The 23371-nt window shown below is 46.0% G+C and overlaps 1 protein-coding gene across 4 annotated transcripts; it reads left to right on the plus strand.

The window, feature by feature from the left end:
- The first annotated feature begins 1444 nt into the window (after positions 1–1444).
- Positions 1445–21819, plus strand: LOC118092287 (GTPase IMAP family member 8-like). Of its 4 annotated transcripts, XM_060280505.1 has the most exons (7): positions 3113–3375; positions 5067–5114; positions 5551–6282; positions 6934–7140; positions 7765–8471; positions 13843–13852; positions 18707–21819. In XM_060280505.1, the coding sequence occupies exons 2-7, from the start codon at positions 5087–5089 to the stop codon at positions 19432–19434; spliced, it is 2412 nt and encodes an 803-aa protein (XP_060136488.1). In that variant the 5' UTR covers positions 3113–3375; positions 5067–5086; the 3' UTR covers positions 19435–21819. The 4 variants fall into 4 exon arrangements, with proteins under 4 accessions (XP_060136487.1, XP_034986082.2, XP_034986086.2 ...); XM_060280504.1 differs by lacking the exons at positions 3113–3375; positions 13843–13852; positions 18707–21819 and adding exons at positions 1445–1495; positions 9407–9842 and having other exon boundaries at positions 7765–8546; XM_035130191.2 differs by lacking the exons at positions 13843–13852; positions 18707–21819 and adding an exon at positions 9407–9842 and having other exon boundaries at positions 3100–3375; positions 7765–8546.
- Positions 21820–23371: the final 1552 nt, after the last annotated feature.

The raw sequence follows: 23371 nt of genomic DNA on the forward strand, positions 1-23371 counted from the left end.
CTTCCTGACAGTAAGAGCTGTTCGGCAGTGGAATTTGCTGCCAAGGAGTGTGGTGGAGTCTCCTTCTTTGGAGGTCTTTAAGCAGAGGCTTGACAGCCATCTGTTAGGAATGCTTTGATGGTGTTTCCTGCTTGGCAGGGGGTTGGACTGGATGGCCCTTGTGGTCTCTTCCAACTCTATGATTCTATGATTCTATGACTCATGTCAAGTTTGTGGTCTACCAAGACTCCCAGATCCTTTTCACATGTACTGCTCTCAAGCCAGGTGTCTCCCATCCTGTATTTGTGCCTTTCATTTTTTTTGCCCAATTTACCAGAGTCCCAAATTGAAAGACAAACAGGAAAGACACGGAGCCTCTCCAAAACAGACTGCTCTGCTTCCCAAAGCCAGGGGTTCCCAACAAAATTTTCTTGAGGACCCCTCATCAAGCCGCTATTGTGACAAGGACCCCCATTAATTCCTAATCCTAAAATTAAAAAGTGAGAGCCAAATTAAGTCTTTTTATATTTTATATTTATACGTTTTTTACAGTTACAACAGAGTACTCCATCAGTATACAGTTAGTTTTAATTTTCAGTTCTTAATGAGATGAACCACTTTTTAACCAACGGTCCATTTTTAACTACGCGAACTGTAGCTTCCGCGAAAAACAACGCTTTGTTTACAAACACTACTGTTTTGCAAAGAGGCAGCGCGCGCCAGGGAGGAGGGAGGGGAATGGAGAAGACAGGGTACCTGCGCAGTAGCGCACAAATGAAGCCGACGCGCGCAAAGCATCTTGGGGAGGTGAGCGTTAGTAGAATGTGCGCGCTGCCTCTTTGCAAAACAGTAGTGTTTGTAAAGCGCCACCTAGCGGCATACAGCAGAACTACTGCCTCTATCTAATTCTAGTTTTGCGCTAGACTCTGCTCATGCAGGAAGCGGCCAAAACAAAAAATCTGTTATCATACGAAATATATTTAATATATTTTTTATTCTAATAGCATCTTGCGGACCCCTCTGGCATAGCTCGCGGACCCCTGGGGGTCCCCGGACCACCTGTTGGGAACCACTGCCCAAAGCTACAGATTCAGACCTTAAACTTTTGCAGCTGCTGCTCAGTCGCGCCTCCCCAACACCAACCTGTGGGTCTGAGAGATGCATGTGTGGGGCTCCTCTGCCTCTCGGGTGCAGACTAAGTGGGGCGAGCAGAGGTCGTCTCCGCTTGGCAATTCTCTTTTGATGAATGAGAAAGAAGTCAGAGAAACATCCCTGACTTCTGAGAAAGGGCTCTGGGCTGCTAGCCAGAAATATTTGCGCGGACTGCTGCAGGGTGAGAACGAGGAGTGCTGGATTCGCCCCTCCCGTTTTATTCCTCTTTGAACCGAATCACTGGTCCACACATGAGAGAGAGAGAGAGAGAGAGAGAGAGAGAGAGAGAGAGAGAGAGAGAGAGAGAGAGAGAGAGAACAACGCCCCTAAAGCGCAGCTGCTCTCTGACACCGCAGAGAAGAAGGTACGGTTCTCTTTCTAGACTTGGGAACTCTTTACGCAGAGTGGGACCCTTCCTCCATCTCGTGCAATGTCGCCTGCACTGACTGGCAGGAGCTTCCCAGCCCCACCTGGAGAGGCCGGGAATCAAACCTCGGACCTTCTGCATGCAATGCAGCTGCCCTGCCAACTGAGCAAATTCTCCCTCATGGCGAAAGACTCCCTTGCTTTCTTTGGGACCCGGCCTTGTCTCCCCCCCGGACTGGAGAAACCACCTGAGTTTGAGTGCAGATGGGCTGGAGAGAACAGAGGAGGGAAGGTGGGAGATTTCACTTTGACCGGCAAGTCGAGGTCTTGATCACTGAATTATTTTCTCAGCTTCCCCGCCCCCCGCCTGTGGGAATCTACACATGAAATACTCTGTGGGAATGTACAAATGGAGTTCTCTGTGTAAGGCACAGGTTTATTGGGGGGTAATCCATCAAGTGATTTACCACAGGACCACAGGACCACTGGCGCCAGTCTGTCTGTTTACACATCTTCCTTGTTGGCATGAGTGATGTATGTGTTAATGGTTAATGCAGGGGTTCCCAACAAAATTTTCTCGAGGACCCCTCATCGAGCCGCTATTGTGACAAGGACCCCCATTAATTCCCAATCCAGTCTTTTTATATTTTATATTTATACATTTTTTACAGTTGCTTGAACATCAAATGCATTATCTTCCTCTTCATCTGTAGGCCTTTGTTGTTTTAACAAACCACTTTTTAACCAACGGTCCATTTTTAACTACGCGAACTGTAGCTTCCGCAAAAAACAACGCTTTGTTTACAAACACTACTGTTTTGCAAAGAGGCAGCGCGCGCCAGGGAGGAGGGAGGGGAATGGAGAAGACAGGGTACCTGCGCAGTAGCGCACAAATGAAGCCGACGTGCGCAAAGCAACTTGGGGAGGTGAGCGTTAGTAGAATGCGCGCGCTGCCTCTTTGCAAAACAGTAGTGTTTGTAAATGGCATACAGCAGAACTACTGCCTCTATCTAATTCTAGTTTTGCGCTAGACTCTGCTCATGCAGGAAGCAGCCAAAACAAAAAATCTGTTATCATACAAATATATTTAATATATTTTTTTATTCTAATTGCATCTTGCGGACCCCTCTGGCATAGCTCGCGGACCCCTGGGGGTCCCCGGACCACCTGTTGGGAACCACTGGGTTAATGTATTTTACGAGGGGAGAATTTCTGAATAAAGGAGCTGGGGCTAGGAGTAATCTTCAGCACTTCGCTCAGCACTTCGCTCAGAGCTCTCTCAGCACTTGTCTGTGTACTTTTTGCATCTGCGGATCCCTGTCTCGCACCACTGGCTTTTCCGACACCCGCCCGGCCCCTTTCCCAATTCCCAGTGATTTGGGAAGAGATGCCAACGAAAGATTGATTTTTCAGAGGGACCGTTGCTCTTTCCTTTGCCTCTCCTTTCTCTATCCAATTCAATGGAGAGAGATCTTTCTTGCAGGGAGAAACTGTGTTCCGAAAAATCCCTGCTGTGGGGCAGAAGAAGTCATTCCCATTTTCCCCCATCCTAATATTTTCTTTTTTCTTTTTGTACCCACCCCAAAATGGCAAAGGAGAAACTGCAGCTCTAATTCTGGGATTTGTCAGTCTCCATGTTTGCAAATTTCAGGCAATTCTGGCCCGAGGAAAAAAAAGGGAAAAGGACATATTCTTTTAAAAATAAACTTTAAAACCCCTAGAAGGATGTTCCTGCAGATTGTCAGGCTCAATCCACCATGGAGGGGCTTCTTGAACTGCAAATTTAATCAAAAGGAAAAGATTCACGGTTATACACACAAGCCAAAGTTTTGCTTTCGAGAGCTCTAACAACCAAGACCTTGAGCATCTCTGACACAGGTAGGTAGCCGTGTTGGTCTGCCATAGTCAAAACAAAATTTTAAAAAAAGAATTCCTTCCAGTAGCACCTTAGAGACCAACTAAGTTTGTTATTGGTGTATCTGAAGAAGAAGTGTGCATGCACACGAAAGCTCATACCAATAAGAAACTTAGTTGGTCTCTAAGGTGCTACTGGAAGGAATTCTCTTATTTTTTATTTTATCTCTGACACAGGTTGAGATACAAAAGACTCAAAGTCAAACCTTGTGGCTGCTGCTCCCTGGTCCCCAATACCAACCTGTGGTCCGTCTTCTGTGTGGGTCTTCCTCCGTGTGGGTCTCCCTCTGTTTGGGTCTCCTCCTGTGGCTGCGGCTGCTCTGGGGTGCTTCTCCAAGAACTGCAGAAGACCAAATGCAGCTCCTCTTAAATTTCCCACCCATAGGACAGTTTTGTCCTCTCCAGTAGCCAATAGAAACAGAAATGCAATTTCGGGGAGCTGTTTTGGCTTCTCAGAACATGATCTGGCTGCTAGCCAAGAAATACTTGGGATGCGAGCTCATGCTTGCCATCTCCATTTTATTCAGCTCAGAACAGAGTCAGCCATCGACAGAGAGGGAGACAAGAAACTGCAGAGCGGAGGGACCATCACAAAGAAGGTACCGCTTGCTCTCTTGTCTTAGGAACACCCGAAGCTCCCTTTGCAAGGAGACGTCACCTGGCTCAGCAATGCCCCCCCCCCGGAGATGCCAGTGGTTGAACCCGAGACCATCTCTATGCAAACCAGAGACTCAACTGCTGAGCTGTTCCCCCTGCCCCAAATCACCCGGAGAAAATAGGAAGCTATTTTGTACTGAACTAGACTGACTGGTCCATTTAGATTAGTATTGTCTACACTGACTGACAGTGACTTCTCCAGGGCTTCTGAGTGGGGAGGTTTTGGGGGGCTGAAATGGTGACATTCAGCAGCAGCAGCAGCAGAAGGAAGCAAGTGGGAGAGAGTCCACTGGCAAGAGGGGGGAGAGGTGCTGGAGTGGAACTGGTTAGCATCAGCCCCTCCCCCACTGAAAAGCAGCTGCCTTTAAGAGGCTGTCATCTCTGGAGGGTATTTTCATCATTCTGAGTTGTTCAGGGCCCTCCCCAAACCAGCCCACCTGCCTGGGAGCTGCAGAAGGGAGGGTTTCAGGCCAGGCTCCCAGGGACTCCAGAGGCAGCAGCAGAAGCAGGTAAGGGGGGGGGAGATGCAGCTCTGGCTGAAGGAAGGGAATACCTGGGTGCTTCCCTCCCCCCAACCATTTGAGGGGTGGTGAGGGCGAAGCAAGTATGCCTGCAAATGTAGAGGGTGGGGAAATTCCTGCAAGAGATTATGAAGGACAAAGTGTTAGGCATGTTTATTTATTAATGCTTATATACCTGTTGGTGATAAAAACCACACACCTTCAGAGCCGTTTCCAAAAAGATAGAACAATGAAATTATCAATAGGAAAAATTAGCAAGCGTAATTTAGGACCAATGCATGTAAAAAAATTCATCAACTGCCTCCCTAGTAATTGAATCCCAAATCTGCAGGGGCAGAATATGGTGCTTTGAGGTTCTTTCAGGAGTTTTTATTTTACATTATAAGTTTCTTCTGGTGATGGAGAGGAGTTCGTGCAAAGTACTAGTCAGACTGGATTGCAGGAGCTAATGAACTTCATTTTCTGGTTCTCTTCCAGCTCAGCATTCTGCCTGGACAATGGATGAATGGAGAGAGGAAGTTGAAGGTAAGTCTCTCCTTTCTCCTGACCCTCCTCTGAAAGAACCACGTGATGGGAATGGTGAAGGTTGGACCATTCGTGGGCCACAGTTAGAGGGGTGAGGTGACAGTTAGAGGGGTGAGGTTAATTCAGGGGGTGAATTCCCAGGCAAGAGGCAGGTCCACAAATCTGGAGACGAGCAGCCCACTCTCCCTTAAGGAACAAGACTTAGTGGTGCTGCAGGAATAGTTCTTGACTTGGGTCTCCAAGGTATGAGTGCGGCCAGGTCAATGTTGTTTTCACTCCTGGCTGACATGCCAGCTTAGGGCCTTTCTTGAGAATAAGAACCTGGGTGGTGTTTCTACGAGGTAATCTCTCAGTTGGGCTACTGCAACGTGCCATGAAATTGACATCTCTTTAAAACAGTCCTGGATTCCTAGACATCTTCCTAATTTCTTTCCAGAGACCGCCAAAGCACGGGAGAGCAGAACGACAAACCTCAATGAAGATCTACGGATTCTTCTTGTTGGGAAGACGGGAGGAGGGAGAAGTGCCACAGGAAACACCATTTTGGGTGAAAAGAAGTTTGAGTCCAAATCTTCACTGAAGACAGTGACCCAGACTTGCAGGAGAGAAGTCCGAGCAGAGAAGTGGGAGGGGAAACAAGTGGTCGTCATTGATACTCCGGCCATTTTTGATGCCTGCCTTACAGAGCAGCAGAATAACCCAGAGATCCAGAAGTGCCTCTCTCTCTGTGAGCCAGGTCCCCACGCCCTGGTGTTTGTGACGCAGGTCGGACGTTTCACCGAGGAAGACGTTGTGGCCGCCAAGAGGGTGGAGGAGGTCTTTGGCCCAGAGGCCACAAAGTACATGATCGTCTTGTTCACTCGCAAAGAAGACCTAGAGACAGAAAGCCTAGAGGAGTACATAGAGTTGTCTGGAAACAGAGCCCTGCAGGATTTGGTGAGAAAATGCAAGGGCCGCTGCTGCGCTTTCAACAACAGAGGGATGGGAGACGAGGAGGAGCTGCAAGTGAAGGAGCTGCTGGTGAAAATTAAGCAGATGATGATGGACAACCAGAAGAAGCCTTTCCTTGAGCAGTTTCCAAGAGGATCTACAAGAAATGCAGCCGAAATGAAACCAGAGGAAGAGGCAATGGACACAGATGAAAGAGGACCAAGTGAATTCCCTGAAGGTAGAATCAAATTATGATTCCGAAGCAGTTATAGACCTCCCTGAGTTGAGTTTCCCAAGGTAGCCCTTCCTTAAAGAGACCCACCAAGTACCTGCATTTCTTCTTTGTTCAAGGAAGAGCTCAAAGTAGGGCCAAATCCTGCACCTAAAAGGGGGTGGCTCTGTAGCTTGCAAATATTTTGCAAAGGATGGAAATGCATGTTTTTGCTTGCTTTCTGCAATCAGTCACATGAGACCTATGCAAGCATTTGATTCACACATGCAAACCATGTGCCCAGCGACCCAGTGGTTGGAAATTCTGGGTCATTGGGGCTCCTGGCTGTGGGGTGGCTTCTAATTGTGTTTGGCTGAATGTGCTTAGAAGCCCCTTCAGACCCTCCCTCATAATGTCCCAAGTGGAGTCAGTGCAAGCCCAGACATAGGCCGGTGGACATCTGTGTTCTTCCTCCTGATTACGGATGGGAGAATCTCTTAAGTTTTGGCTTCTCTCTCCTTCTCACTTTCCCCAACTATTAAGTACAACTCTCCACATTTCAACATATACCCTATTGTGTACATTTTTGTACACCTTACTCAGCTGGAAAACTGCACTGATAAATTCAGAGAAATGTGAATTTCAATTGATAGTTGTTTTGTTTGAATATTGTTTCAGAAAGTCTGAATCCGATAGATTCTTCCAGGGGAAAAGACTCCACAACCGCATCCTCACCACTGGGAAGTCCTGGCCACACCACATCATTGGGGCACCCTGAGCCTCCCCAACCAACAGGACAGCAGGAAAGGAACCCCCTGCCAATCTCAGGTGGATCTGGGGCGACCGATGGAGGGAGAAGGGCTCCAGGGAACCCCTTGGTCCCAGGTCAGTCTGGCCTTGAGAGCCCTGGATAACACCTTAAATGGGGTCCAGAGGAATTCAGACAGCCCTGGATGCTGTTTCAGTTGACACTGAGAGATTATCCACACTTACATACATTTTACCCAACACATTCCAGGCAAACACCCATGATTTAAAACTCTGTGTCTGAGAATGTTTGTTTGTTTGTTGCTGTGGGGTTTCCCCACAACAACTGACTGTCTAAAGCTGAATCAAAGCAAATGTCATAGAATCATAGAATTGGAAGGGAGCCCTAGTGCCACCTAGTCCAACCCACTGCAATGCAGGAATCTCAGCTAAAGCAGCATTGACAGATGGCCATCCAACCTCTGCTTAAAAACCTCCAAGGAAGGAGAGTCCCCCACCTCCCAAAGGAGACTGTTCCACTGTCTAACAACTTACTGCCAAGAAATCCCCTTCCTTGTAATTTGTAATGTCAATTCAGGTTTTCCAAGGATTGACATTTGCTCTGATTCAGCTTTAAAGAACAGGTTTTCTTGGGGAAACCAAGACCAGGTCATTGGACACAGATCTATAACTTGAGGACTGTGCCTGGGAAGCATGGAGGAAGTGGGAGTGTTGTTCATGTTCCTTATTCCTTTCCAACAGAGCCTGAGAACGTGAGTCGATCCCACAAGGATTCAGAAGTGCGGGTCGTCCTTGTTGGGAAGCCTGGTGGAGGAAGAAGTGCCACAGGAAACACCATTTTGGGGCAGAAGACCTTTGAATCCAAACTCTCTCCGAAGCCAGTGACCCAGACTTGCAACAGAGAGGTCCGAGCAGAGAAGTGGGAGGGGAAACAAGTGGTCGTCATTGATACTCCGGCCATTTTTGACGCCTGCCTTCCAGAGCAGCAGAATAACCCAGAGATCCAGAAGTGCCTCTCTCTCTGTGAGCCAGGTCCCCACGCCTTGGTGTTTGTGACGCAGGCCGGACGTTTTGCTGAGGAAGACGTTGTGGCCGGCAAGAGGGTGGAGGAGGTCTTTGGCTCAGAGGCCACAAAGTACATGATCGTCTTGTTCACCCGCAAAGAAGACCTAGAGACAGAAAGCCTAGAGGAGTACATAGAGCTGTCTAGAAACAGAGCCCTGCAGGATTTGGTGAGAGAATGCAAGAGCCGCTGCTGCGCTTTCAACAACAGAGGGACGGGAGAGGAAAGGGCCAGCCAGGCGGAAGAGCTGCTGTCTCTGATTGAGAAGGTGGTTCAGGAGAATAGGGACCAGCTGTATCTCATGCCGCGTACGATGGAGATGTCACTGAGGTCAGAGGGAAGGAATCCTGGGGGGACTTCAAAGCAGACAGTAGCAGAGGAACCAGTGGAAGGTGAAATGAATGCTAAAGAAAACCCTGAAATGCACCAGAAGAAGAAATCGAAACATCGGGTGGTGGAGGTAGGGTGCAAAGAATAGGACTGGGCCCCTGTCTTTTCCAATTGCTGATGACTAACATGGTAGCCAAATTCAAACTTGGAAAAGTTGCTCCAGAGGGTAAGAGCTGAACAAGCAGCTTGAAAGTACAAGGAAATGGATTGAGACTTAACATTTTGTTGTTGTTGTTTAGTCGTGTCCGACTCTTCGTGACCCCATGGACCATAGCACGCCAGGCACTCCTGTCTTGCACTGCCTCCCGCAGTTTGGTCAAACTCATGTTCGTAGCTTCGAGAACACTGTCCAACCATCTTGTCCTCTGTCGTCCCCTTCTCCTAGTGCCCTCAATCTTTCCCAACATCAGGGTCTTTTCCAAGGATTCTTCTCTTCTCATGAGGTGGCCAAAGTATTGGAGCCTCAGCTTCAGGATCTGTCCTTCCACTGAGCACTCGGGGCTGATTTCCTTCAGAATGGATGGGTTTGATCTTCTTGCAGTCCATGGGACTCTCAAGGACTGCAAGAAGATCAAACCTATCCATTCTTAAGGAAATCAGCCCTGAACTTTATGTTCCTGGGGAGGAATTCATTAATTTAATGCATGTATATCCCACCTTTTCCTCTAAGGAGTTCAAGGGGGCGCACGTGGTTCCCCCCCCATTTAATCCTCCCATGAATGCTATTTCATTAGAGGTTTTTAAGCAGAGGCTGGGGGGGGTCCCTATTGAGAGGTTGGGCTAGATGACTTTTGAGGTCTCTCCCATGAGCATAAGGGAGGGGGGATAAATTCTTGCTTATTTGAGAACTCCCCCCTTCTTCCCCTTGACATATTTCCCCCTTTCTCTTGACTCCACACCAAACACTTACGCTGGGTTTGTTTCCAACAGGCATTTACTTCTACAGTGAGCTCCTTTTTCTCCTCCGGACAAGCTTCCAAAGAAGGCAGAGGAGGAGCAGGAAGATCTCGTCCTCCAATGTAAACGGAAGCAGTATCATCAATAAAGACAGCAGGATAATTTGCTTTCTCCCATCATTATTGCACGTCCTCCGTGTGGCACTGTTTCACGACCTTCCTCCCCCTTCCCTTCACAACCTCCTTAAGCCTAATGTGGGTTTAACATTTTGGATCCATGGAATTCTGTGCCTTATCCACACTTCTCCTTGTTTTGCTGCCTCTCCACAGGAAACCCTCTCTTTAGCGCTCATGTCAATCATCTTTCCCAGGAATTGATGTTCCATCGGAGAGGAGTTTCAAAAGGGGGGAAACCACTCAGACCGGTGTTTTCTAGGCATGGGATTGAGGAAGGGTGGACAAGCCCAGTGTGCGATAAATAAATCAATAATCCTATTTTAAAGTCATCCATGTTGGTGGCCATCAATATAAGATTATTGTTTATATGTTGAATTAGATATATATGGGGGCATCTTTTAAATGCTTAAAAGTAAAGGTACCCCTGACCATTAGGTCCAGTCGTGACCAACTCTGGGGTTGCGCCGCTCATCTCGTTTTACTGACCGAGGGAGCCAGCGTACAGCTTCCAGGTCATGTGGCCAGCATGACAAAGCTGCTTCTGGCGAACCAGAGCAGCGCACAGAAACGTCGTTTACCTTCCCACCGGAGCGATACCTATTTATCTACTTGCACTTTGATGTGCTTTCAAACTGCTAGGTGGGCAGGAGCAGGGACCGAGCAACGGGAGCTCACCCCATTGCAGGGATTCAAACCGCTGACCTTCTGATCAGCAAGCCCTAGACTCTGTGGTTTAACCCACATAAAAGCCCTCTCAGGCCCTGGCAGTGGGCATGGGGAGTTCAATGGCTGTGTGTGTGTGCAGGGGAAGGTGTCGAGGGCACAATTGTGCCCCTGGAAAACATATTGGCAGCTGCTGATCTATGAGGCCAGGGTCCAAGGCAGCTGGAACATCCTTTTCTTCCCTTTCTGAGATCACTTAGCTCTTTTTACCCCAACCAGCAGACACCTGGTATCCGTTGCGCACCTGGTGCTTCTCATTTCCATTTGGGCAGATTTCCTATCCCCCTCCCCTCTCAATAAGTTGATATGACTTTTTAAAAAAATATATTTATTAAGGATTTTATACATACAAAAATACTAAGCACAATAAGCACAAACAATACAAAAAAATACAAAATACAACAAAATGATACACACAAAAATAGAAAAAATATACAAAATTCAAAAACTTCTTATTTTTTAAAACCTTATTTCTAATCTAGTGACTTCCTCTTCCTCCTCCTGCTGCGCTTCCTTACAATTCATATTTAGTAAATTCTATATCTTACATGAATTCTAAATTAGCAGCAATATTACCATAATATTATATCTATTTTTCCTTATCTTTACAACATTCAAAACTATATCTTTCATCTTAATTCTAATTTCCCTATCTTCTAGCGATATTTATTTTTCAAACCCTTGTATAATCTACAACATCCTTGTAACTCCCTCACCACCACTAAATCAATCTATTACGTGTTTATTTTTCAAATAACTTTTAAATTTCTTCCAATCCTCCTCTGCTGCTTCTTCACTCCGATCCCGGAGTCTTCCCGTCAACTCAGCCAGTTCCATATATTCTGTCACTTTCTTCTGCCATTCATCCACCGTTGGTAATTCTTCATTCTTCCAATTATTTGCCAGTAGTATTCTTGCTGCTGTTGTGGCATACAGAAAGAAAACAACATCTTTCTTGGGGATATCATCCCCTGTTATCCCAAGTAAGAAGGCCTCTGGTTTCTTAACGAAGGTGCTTTTCAGCACTTTTTTCAGTTCATTATAAATCTTTCCCCAGAAGTCTCCCACTTGGGGGCACGTCCACCACATGTGGAAGAAGGTACCTTCCTGCTTTTTACATTTCCAGCACTTATTGTCTTTTTTATGGTAAATCTTAGCTAACTTTACTGGAGTCAGGTACCATCTATACATAATTTTCATTAAATTTTCTTTTAAAACTGTACTCGCGGTAAATTTCATATTGTGCTTCCATAACCTTTCCCACTCCTCCACCATGATGTTGTGCCCCACATCATTTGCCCATTTGATCATAACACTTTTTGTTTGCTCATCTTTTGTATGCCATTCCAACAATACATTATACATTTTTGATAAATTTTTGCTTTTAGAATCTAACAATTCTGTTTCTATTTTCGACTTTTGAGCTCAGAAACTGCTCTGTATTTGAATGAAATTCCCTGTTGCAAAATGCGAGTTTCAAACTTCAGCTCGCTGTCCAAGCTTGCAGGACTTGCTTGCAGGAAAGTGCAAGTTGTGTGACAATATGGCGTCAGAGACAAGCCCATACGCCGCACTTCGCAGGAGCATTGTCCCTCCAGAAGTCGGATCTTTCAGTAAGACGCCCATGTTCACTTTGAGGGGAGGGCTGGGGAAATGGCCCCTTTCCATGCACAAGCGGCCCACCCGCAATGCATTTTGCATGTGCCAGAACAGGGCCGGATTTAGGTTTGATGAGGCCCTCAGCTACTGAAGGAGCACACCAGGCACTCCTGTCTTGCACTGCCTCCCGCAGTTTGTTCAGACTCATGTTCGTAGCTTCAAGAACACTGTCCAACCATCTCGTCCTCTGTCGTCCCCTTCTCCTAGTGCCCTCCATCTCAGTATATTAATAGTGAAATACAATTAAGAATTATATTAATAGTGAAATAATTATTAAGCTCTAACTTAAAATGATTTTTATTCATAACAAACTTAATGTAAGCACATTGGCATTTGGCAATAACAAAGTTCCTTTAGAAACACCATTTACAAAGACTCATCATCTAGTCTCGAGAAATTGCTATAACATGAAATAATAATAGGTGTAAATATATGATGCAAACTACTAATAGTTATAAATAGCAGAATGGAGGAACCCTATATATAGAAATGAGCAAACCAGTGATATTTTAGGGAGCAGGCTAGCAGGTAGGGCCCATGATTTACATCATAGGAGCCTAGGCAACACGCAAACACTGTTGCTGTATGTAGGTTTTGTTTTATTTGTTTTTTTATCTTATATTTTGGAAATGTACATCCAGGTGTTTTTTCCCCCTTTAAATTTTGTTGGGGCCCCCAAGAGAGTGGGGCTCTAAGCTATGATTCCACCTAAACATTAGGAAGAAGTTCCTGACAGTAAGAGCTTTAATCAATGGACTGACAACATGACAACACTCTCGGCTTAGGAGTGGATTGCTTATAGACGTAGACTTTGTTCACAGAAATATATTGACATTTGGAATGAGTTTATACAGAATATAGTTTTTAATAAGCATATACGTATTAGGATAATAATGTCACTTATATCTATATAATAATGTATGGAAATGTAACTGGCTATAATAACTGTATTGTCTTTTCTGCAAAAATAAAAACATTCTATGATTCTAGGAACTATGTACACTACCTTGAGAAAAGGTGGGTGGTGGATGTGATGAATAAATAATAAACCTCTCTCTTTTTTTCCTGTCCCTGACAAAGTATCTTTGGTTATGCAATCTTGTCCTAATAGCTTCCAGAGATAAGCTGCACACAGGAGGGTGATTTTAACTCTGCTGAAATAGAGATTTGCATTCTCAGAGAAGTGAGAAAGAGGAAGGAGCATGGCTAAATAAAACAGCCTCTCATTAGGAAGAACTTCCTGACAGTAAGAGCTGTTCGGCAGTGGAATTTGCTACCAAGGAGTGTGGTGGAGTCTCCTTCTTTGGAGGTCTTTAAGCAGAGGCTTGACAGGCATATGTCAAGAATGCTTTAATGGTGTTTCCTGCTCGGCAGGGGGTTGGACTGGATGGCCCTTGTGGTCTCTTCCAGCTCTATGATTCTATGGCTTGTTTAGCTTATATGTAAATCCGGCATTGTGCCAGAATCTCTCAGCATTGAAGGTGGATGGATGCGGAGCGTATCATCCCATGATCCCGCCTCCTTTTGTTCCAAAACGCCCCTCGGGAGGGCGGGGAGAGCAGAGGGTTCCTGGAAGCTGAGCTGAGCTGAGCGCCCTGCCGTGGCGCGCATCTCTTCCCTTCTCGGTTGGCAGATTCCTTGGCCAGAGGTGAGACCCGGGGAAACCGGGCGTGGGGAGCGCCTTGCGCTTTCCCCGTCCAACGCAGCTGTGCTGCCAGAGTCGGCTTGCAAGAGGGAAGGGGGATCGGGGCCCATGGGCGTAGCGTAGCCAAGTCAATCCGTCCGAGGTCCTCCCTTAGGAGTAACACGAAGCCTGCCCAGGGCAGCAGGAGTCCTCACGCCCAGCCCCCGACTCGAGTCTCGCACGAGGACCGGGAGGGAGACAAAGCGGGGAGTGTCGGGCCTGGAGAGCCGCTGCCGAGTTCCCCTCCGCCTCTCCGCGTCCGCCCAGCTCGTGCGCAAAAGCTCCGTCCGGGTGAATGGAAACGAAACCGAAAGTGCCATCGCTGTTGCGCAGCGCCTTTGCGTCTTGCCTCCCTCCCGCGGCCCCGAAAGGAGCTGCGCGGCGCTCATTTTTTCCTTCATTTCTTTTTTGGGCTCCCAAACTTCGGTGGTGAGACTCCGGGGACGCTGCTCCCGAGGAAACCCCATAGAGCTTGCTCCGCTCCTATATTGGGGGTCCAAAGTGCAGCGCGACTCTCACGTGAATAAATCGGAGTGAGGGGAGCTTGTGGGGAGGGCGATTTTGGCATGTTAGTCAGGCGACTGGTTGGCAGAATGGCGCTCTGTGCCTTAATCCTGTCTATCCTGAGGGATGTCTTCTTTTTTCATGCATGGCCATCTTATTTATTGATTCACTAGTTTTATATACTGTATATAAATAAAATAAATCACTTACATAACATACAAGAACCTGGGAGCCAAGTCCTAGGGGCCAAGGTCCCTTTGCCCCCCTAATAAAATATTTGAGGGCCCCCCAAAGTTTATGGGCATTTATGGGAGCCTATTTGTTTGTCAACTAAGCATAGCTGCCAAGTTATCCCTTTTTTAAGGGAAATTCCCTTATGCTGAATAGGCTTCCTCATGAGAAAAGGGAAAACTTGGCAGCTATGCAACTAAGCCGTTTGGGAACCAAGGTACCACTGTACAGCATTTGTGGAAATGGAGGTGTGTGGCTGTGCCAAAATGCAAACAGCATCGAAAATTGGATTTCTTGTGACCCAACAGCACCGTGAGTGCAAATAATCATGGATGTGCTATAAAAAGGATGTCTGAGGGGCCCCCAATTTTACTCAGGAGTTAAGTTTAAATTAACATCATTTTTATAGTTTCTATTCATTATATATCAACGTGCAACCAGATTTGTAAGCTTATTAACCTATGTTTGTATTTTCCTCTCTTGAAATTATAATCAAAAAATTAAAACCAATGCATGGCATTTTGTGGCGTTAGAAAAATGAAGAAGGCCAGGGGGTGTTTTCCTGGGACAGAGCAGCTGTTCCACTTTTACTCTATTTCTGAAGCCAATTAGATAAACTCTGACTTCATGGATGGAGGATCTAGCAGTCTTCAGCTTTTTGCACAGAGGTGGTGCCTATTTTTAATTTTTTTTAAGGATTTGGAAATATGACTTCTAGCTCACCACCCTTCCATGAGGTCCATTGCAATGCATTATATGTTGGGCTGCCCTCGAGCCTGGTCCAAAAGCTACAAATGCAGAGGACAGCATCCTAGAACAATAAACTATATTCCAGGGCGACTGGGTGATTTCTCATTGCCAACACCATCTGCTTTCCAGGTCCAGACACTAAGGACAAATACAAGCAGCTCCCAGTGGCTCAGAACTATCTCCTCCTGGCAACACCCCAAAATCTGAGCTGCCACCAACATTTTGGAGACGCGGTAGGAGTTTTGCATTTGGGAGGTAAGACCCACAAGGTCTCATTCCAAACCTGTAAGCGATTGTCATTCAGTCTGAGGCAGGGGGGGGGGGGCGCAGGATGAGGAAAATCTCCCATTGAGTTTGCATTTATGGGTGACCTTACCTGATTTATACTTTCCAAAACAATGTGCAGAATGAAACACAGCCAACTTTCAAAATTCACACTTCTCCAAATTTTGCAATGAAGTTCACCACCCAAGTAAGGCTTACAGAAGCCCAGATAATAAAGTATGCATATCAATGCATCTATTAGTGGATATGGGGTGTGTGTGTGTGTTATTTAAGGGGGGGATTGCTTTGCAAATATATACCCAAAGGTGTGTGGTTAGGATAAATTTGCACCAAAGCGCTAATGAATTTTATTCTTCCAAATCACAAATGGTGGTAGAAATGTCAAGAAATGTCAACTTAAGATAGGGAAAAGGAGAGAAGCTGAAACCAACAGATTTCCTTATTGCCAGGTATAGAACGAAGAAATGAATGCTGAGGGGTTGTGGTGGCCCTTCAGGAAATTTACTCGGAAGGCATAAATGGTTCTATTTCCTGCCTGTGTGTTATGTCAGGTGACATTTTGGATGAATTCCCCTTACCTGATTTTCCATCTTGTTTTGCTTTTCACCCAGATATCCCGAATAGAGGCTTGTGACTTGTGCTTGTTGTAGGACTATGGCTGAAAACGTCACAGGTAAAGCTTTTCGGGAGATGGCTCCGAAACCTTCTGTTTTATTTTGAGTGAACTAAATGGGGGGGGGGTTTGCCTCCACTCTAGCCAAGGCCCCCTCCCCGGCAAACATAAGTGGATCTTTTATGCTTCCCAGGCCCCGTCTGACCTAAGGAAACTCTTAAACCTGAGTAGGCAGTTTTAAAGCTGAACTTGCTCATACAGCAAAACATCACAGAACCCAGCGCACAGGAATGAAATCCCCCAAACATGAGGCAGATCAATACTTAGGGTGTTTTTCCATGTCCCTGTCAGGTCCTTTGCCCCCCATCTCATGACTCAGCTCAGGGGCTTAAATATCCACCATTCCAGTTGGTTGACAGCCCAACTACCAGTGCTATTTTTCTAGAAAAAGAGGTGCCATAATTCACCTTGAATGCCTCCCTTGTTCTCTTAGAATGGCAATGGCGCCCACCTGAGAGGGGCTGGAACTGAGTTCCGGCAAGTTAACAGCTGAAAGAAATCCCTGCCAGCTACTACTATGCTTGGCCAAGCTTTATATTGTTAAAAACAGTCTCTGTTATGGTTCATTATGGGCTCTTTAAAAAGTTAATGTTTCTAGGGGGGAAATCCCCCTAAGATCCATTGAACTTCCCTTGTTTCCCTCCCCTAGCCATGCAAGGGAGTGTGGAATACACAACAGATGAGCCCTTTGGGAGATCTTTCATCATATATTAAAGCTGCAATGCTCATTTAACCAGGAATAAGCCCCATTGAACTAATAAGACTTACTCCTGAGTAGCCATAGATGGACCTGCAGTATAAGCTGTAACACCGGTCCTAAAGGATCTGCGTTGGCTTCCAGTTTCCAAGCAGTGTTAGAAACACAGATATGAAAGCTAGGAGATAACTGGCACCACGACTGAATGTCCAGGTGCACCTCTTTTATAACAAGAATACGAAGCTGAAAATGAATGAACTGCAGCTAAAATCTTATGTTCATTTTTCACATGGTCTAGTCCTCATCTGAAGACTGCAAAAAACAAAGCCATGCTCCCCCTGCCTGCCCCCCCCCCAATATTCTTAAGAGGGTCCCTTCTCCAGTCTTCAGAGAGTGGCTGGAAGTGGGGAGGCAGAAAAAGGCCCTCCTTTCCTTCCACTCTGCAGACAAGCTATGGATTCTCCCTACACCCCCTTTCCTTCATTTAAATATACAGTGGTGCCTCGCTAGACGAATTTAATTCATTCCACGGGTCTATTCTTATAACGAAAAATTCGTCTAGCGAATCCCATAGGAATGCATTGAATTTATTTTGATTTATTTTATTTTTTCCCATAGGAACGTGTTAATTGAATTTAAATGCATTCCTACGGGAAACCGCGATTCGCTAGACGAATTTTTCTTAAAACAAATTCGTCTAGTGAGGCAACCTCCACTAGAAAAATCATTTCTTTAAGCAAAAATTTCGTCTTACAGGGCGTTTGTTAAGCGAGGCACCACTGTATATTTTTAGCACCACAGTTAACTCATATTACAGGCCTATACATAGAGACATTGAGTGTCCAGTTCACAAACCGAAAACTTAAGGGTCCTTCAATGATCCCACTCCAAAATTTGTTTAGATTTTAAGCATCACAGTGAGAGTCTGAGGTAGAGAACACTTTAACATGCACTACTTAAACCATCGTATTTCAAATTAAAAGCCCATCATACATTAAAAGTGCATTAAACAAAGCAACTAAAACCAAAACAAAACATGTTGGGTTTAAAAGAGAAAAAAGAAAAAGTTTTCATATCCCCAATCCATGCACATTTTGGGGGGGAGAAAGCTCCATTGAACAGGATGTGGGGAGGGAAAAGGCAGCTGGACTCCTAAGGGCAGCCAATCTGAGGCTGCAGAGTGCAAAATGCTTGCTTGACACTGCAGCAGATCTCTTGGAAGTCCAACGGGGAGGAATTTCTCCCAAACCCTCAGCACCAGCCGTGGCAGATTTAATCGGAAATCTTGGGTGCAGTAGGGCCCAAAGCTCAGAAACTGCTTTACTAATGAAATTCCCTGTTGCAAAACACGCCTAGAACAATGGGAGTTTCAGACACAGTTCAAAGTGTTGGTGCTGATCTTCAGAGCCCTAAAAGGCCTTGGCCCAGTATACCTGAAGGAGCGTCTCCACCCCCATTGTTCTGCCCGGACACTGAGGTCTAGCTCTGAAGGTTTTCTGGCGGTTCCCTCGTTGAGAGAAGCCAAGTTGCAGGGAACCAGGCAGAGGGCCTTCTCAGTGGTGGCACCCGCCCTGTGGAATGCCCTCCCACCAGATGTCAAGGAAATAAACAACTATTCAGAAGACATCTAAAGACAGCCCTGTAGAGGGAAGCTTTTTAAGGTTTGGCATTTTATTATGTTTCTATATGTGCTGGAAGCCGCCCAGGATACAAATATTCAGAAGGGCCTTAAATTCTCCCAAATGCTACAGGGTGGTGTAATGAGTAATGAGTCCTCTGAACTTCCAGCCATGGTTTCTGGGGGATGGGGATTAGCAGAAAGTTCATGTTGCCCTTGTGTGCTGCTCACGCTGTGGTCCCTGCCTGCTGCCACCATCAAAACCCCTCTAGATAAAATTGTGACTTTACACTGCTGACCAAAAGCTTCCTTATGTTCTCTCACTATTTTCAGGGAATGAACTCAGGATTGTGCTTGTTGGGAAAACTGGAGCTGGGAAGAGTGAAGCAGGAAACGCCATCTTGGGGAGTAAAATATTCAAATCTCACCCATCATCTGTTTCAATAACATGCGTGTCTCAAAGGGGAAAGACTGTACGGGATGGCAGAAAAATAGTGGTTGTTGATACTCCTGGGTTATACGGTACCAAGGATCAGCCAGTTGCCACTAACTGTGTCAAAGAAGTTAGAAAATGTGTGAACTGGTGCTACCCGGGTCCACATGCCATTATACAAGTAGTTCGGCTGGGCTATTTCGGCCAAGAAGAGAAGGAGGTTGCTAAATTAATTCAAGATAATTTCAGCCTTAGAGCAATGGATTATATGATCATCTTGTTCTCTCAAAAAGAGTATCTGGGAAATACGTTTCTCAAGGATTTTGTCGAAGAGGGTGACGCAGATCTTAAGAGCTTGATCGCTCAGTGTGGGGGGCGCTGCCTGGCTTTCAACAGCCAGGCTGAAGGGCAGGAAAGAGAAGATCAGGTTAAGGAGCTGCTTCAGATGGTTGACCAGCTGGTGGAAAAAAATGTAGAAAGCCAATATTACTCAGAAGAGATGTTAGAGAAGGACAAAGAAGAATTGGAGATGATCAAAGAACTGGAGAGACTCAGAAAAGAATCTAATAATGACAAAGCAGAAATAGTGAGGCTCAGAGAAAATCTAAGAAGGACAAAACAGAAATAGCAAGGCTCAGAGAAGAATATAACAAAATATAAGGGTTTATTCAAAACAAAATAAAAACAATCCTTCCAGTAGCACCTTAGGATTTTTTTATTTCGTTTTGACTGCGTCAGACCAACACGGCTACCTACCTGTAAGGGTTTAGTATTTGACTAGAGACTTAGGTTCCACTGCTTCGTTGATTTAGTTCTCCCATGAAAAATGCTCTCATTGGCTTCCTGGCTCACATTCATCTTGTTTCCCACTTACCTCTCCCTTCTCCTCCTCTGGAAATCCTTCAGTTCCTGCCATTCAACTTGAGCTGTTTGGATATGGATTGATCTTATGTGACAGCAACTCTGAGAAGTGAAAAGCTGGCAGTGGACCCTCCGGTTTCAGTTTATTGTACTTGAAATCTTGTTCCCAACAGGTCTCCTCTATAGCCTTGTAACGTAATCTCATTGGAACATAGCTGAACTACAGTGCTGCATGCCATGCCAATATCACAACAAAGCCTTGTCTTTGTCGTCCTCTCATTTTCCTGGCAGTGAATGACAGAATCAACCACAAAACTCATGGGATAATCTTGGGACAGTCATGATCTCTCAGCTTGGCCTAACTCACAGGGTTGTTGTGGAGGGGGAAGCCTTGAGCTCCTTCAAGGGAAGGTGCGATAGGAGTGGAGCAAATAAACAAATAACGCCGCCCAGCTTGATCTCAGACCCAGCGAGACTCTCTGCAAACATTTCCTGCTCTGATCCTTCCCTGTGGCTCCCCCTCTTTAGTTATCCCACACAGAGAGATGCACAGGCAACAGGTGTGGTGGTCATGTGGGATTGCTATGATGAATTATGAAGATGAAACAGACCATTGTGTCAGTGATAAAAGCATCGTTCGACTGGGTTTGGTTCATGGGCACCATTTCTGATCGAATCCCACAGGGCTTTGCATCTCTGCCATTTTCTCGATGCCTGTCAGTCACATACAGACCATTTGCTTGCCAGTCATCCTTTGTACGTAGCATAAAGATAAGAAGGTAACTTTGACGTAGCTTTGTTAATCTTTAGGTAGATTTTAGTGCCAGGCAAACAGTTTCAGTATGGAAGTGGTAAATGCCTATCTTTCCTTTCCTGTGGTAATTACCTCCAGGGTATGTTAAGCACCTTCCTTTTTTGGCTTCCTGTTTATCTGTCTTCAATATGCATGGATGCCTCAAGTAGTCAAATAGTCTTCGTAGTTAAAAAGGTTTCCTGTTACCTGACTTTGCCCCACGTGGGGATTTTTGATATGTCCAGAGAGAATTTGATTGGTTCTTACGAATAATAATAATATTAATATTAATAATAATAATAATAATAATAATAATAATAATAATTTATTATTTATACCCCGCCCATCTGGCTGCGTTTCCCCAGCCACTCTGGGCGGCTTCCAACAGAAACATTAAAATACACTAATTTCTTAAACATTAAAAGCCTCCCTAAACAGGGCTGCCTTCAGATGTCTTCTAAAAATCTGGTAGGTGTTTACCTTTTTGACATCTGATGGAAAGGCATTCCACAGGGCGGGCGCCACCACCAAAAAGGCCCTCTGCCTGGTTCCCTGCAACTTGGCTTCTCACAATGAAGGAACCACCAGAAGGCCCTCGGAGCTGGACCTCAGTGTCCGGGCAGAACGATGGGGGTGGAGACGCTCCTTCAGGTATACTGGACTGAGGCCGAATGCTGTGTTGAAATTCCTTTGTTAATAAAACGACCTGGGCCTGTGAGTGGCCATGCACTTCCTCCCAGAGTCTTGCTGGACAAGTCTCGTGTCTGATCTTTTACATTAGTCAGGGTCCAGTTCTTCCGCTGCATTCAGAACGCAACAAGCAGGTGTTCTTGGGGTTTCGTAATGGAAGATTATGGCCTTGGGGTGAGTTTGTTTTTTTTAAAAAAAATATTTTCTAGGGCCACTTAACTGGACAGAGTCAACATTTTGATAAACCGCAAAAGATCCTGGAAATCTGCTTCTCTAGCTCAGCTGGCTGACGCTAGTGGCATGGAGCCCCCCACCCCCACCCCCACCCCCACCCCGGGAGGCTCTGATTCATCATCCCCCAGTGACTCAGGACCTACAAATGGTATAGCAGGGGCACCCAAATGAAAATGGGCTGCATCAGTTACCGGTTGCAGTTTGGGGGCTCCGTAATTGTGCATTTTAGCGCCCCAAAGCTGGGATGCCTCATTTTTTTGGGGAGGAGGCAGTTTTGGCGTACACAGGTTGTGTTGACCACCACTCAGCTGAGACACCTAGAACTCCTTGGCTGAGCTGTGACCTGACGGGAACATTCTCAGGTCCCTTTCCTCCTGGGGAAGAGAAGCATTGCAATGCATTGGCTCCCGAAACGGTTCGAGAACCAAGGCACGGCTTCCGGGGCTTCCTGCAGCCAATTGTAATCCGCGCAGGACGTTTGGCTTCCGGAAAACATTTGGAAACCAGAACAACCACTTCTGGTTTTCGGTTGTTAGGGAGGCAAAATGTTCGAGTTTAAAGGCGTTTGGCTTCCGAGGTACAGCTGTGGTTACAAAAGTTGGGTGCCGCCCCCCAATCTCTGCCAAGCTGTGGTCGGATTCCAGAGAGTTCCAGGCACTTGGAGTCTGTGTCCCTGTGAGAATCGAAACATGAGTCATGTCTTTAGAAATAGGGTTTAACACATTTCTACATAGAGGGAATCCAGATCTTACAGCATGGCCATCTCAAGAGGGGCTTATTCTCCACAGCAATGCAGCTCTGGATCCCAAGGAATCTCGCCCAGCCTGCCAAAGATGGGTCTAACCTTTTTCAGCTATGTCAAGCCTCTTCCTATGTCAAGCCTCTTCCATGCCCAGTTACCCTGGCAACCTTCCAAAACCCTTGTTCATAGCTCAGGGCCAGGGCGATAACAGTTCTCTCACATGCCATTGGCCCTCAGTGGGCTTGTATTGTTTCTTAATGGCCCTAAGCCTGGCCAGGTCATTTTGCCCAGGCTAGCCCAGGAATTCCTCTGCAACTTGCATTTCTCCCTTCACACCCCAAATAATCAAAATCCTACCATTTATTAATTTCTGGGGTTTAGGGGTCCTTCCCCCTACAAAACCCCATATAACACCATACAGAGGGATGCTGTGGTTCTCCAACACTACTGCCGCATTTATCAAGGAAATAGCCCCTATTTCATGGCTGGGGAAACTTGGGGCCCTCTAGACGTCCTACAGACTACAGTTCTCCTCTTCCTTGACCACCAGACTTGTGGGACCGATGGGAGCTGGGAAAAGATTCCCTACATGCCTCTTCTGTTTCCTTATTTCCTGGGTCTTCCTTAGTAAGATATTTGGCTATTCCTGTTGCTTTTTGAAGATGGTGACACAAGAATGCAAATGAGTCTGGTCAAGGGTCCAAAGGATGCCCTGAATCATCGCACCTGCAGGAGGGAGGTGAGGATGACATGAAACGAAGGCCATTTCCAAGGTTCAGAGATTTTATTTATTATTACTCTATTTGCTCTCTCTCTCTCTCTCTCTCTCTCTCTCTCTCTCTCTCTCTCTCTCTCTCTCTCTCTCACACACACACACACACACACACACACACAACCCTTCAACCCACCAGGCCTCATTTGTAAGGATTGAGGTGTTTGGTGCTTCCCCACCTGGACTCAAATGGCTTCTAACTACCTTACCTGTTTTCTACCCAGTGGTCATCCTTTATTTTTTAAAAAACATTTTTTTAAAAAACGCCTCCTTGACCCCCATTTTTCCTTCTGAGGAACAAGTGAGGACTTTATACAGCCCCCGTTTGAAGCAGTCAAAACCACTGCAGCAAAAGCAGCCTTTGCATAAACTTGACAGTATTTTACAAACTTTGGGGATGGGTGATTCATTTTTTACTCGGTTTTATTCTGTCAAGACTGTGTGCATCCCTGGTCCTGAAATGAAGCCTGAGT

This window comes from Zootoca vivipara, chromosome 12 (assembly GCF_963506605.1).
Source record: "Zootoca vivipara chromosome 12, rZooViv1.1, whole genome shotgun sequence".
NCBI lineage: Eukaryota > Metazoa > Chordata > Lepidosauria > Squamata > Lacertidae > Zootoca > Zootoca vivipara.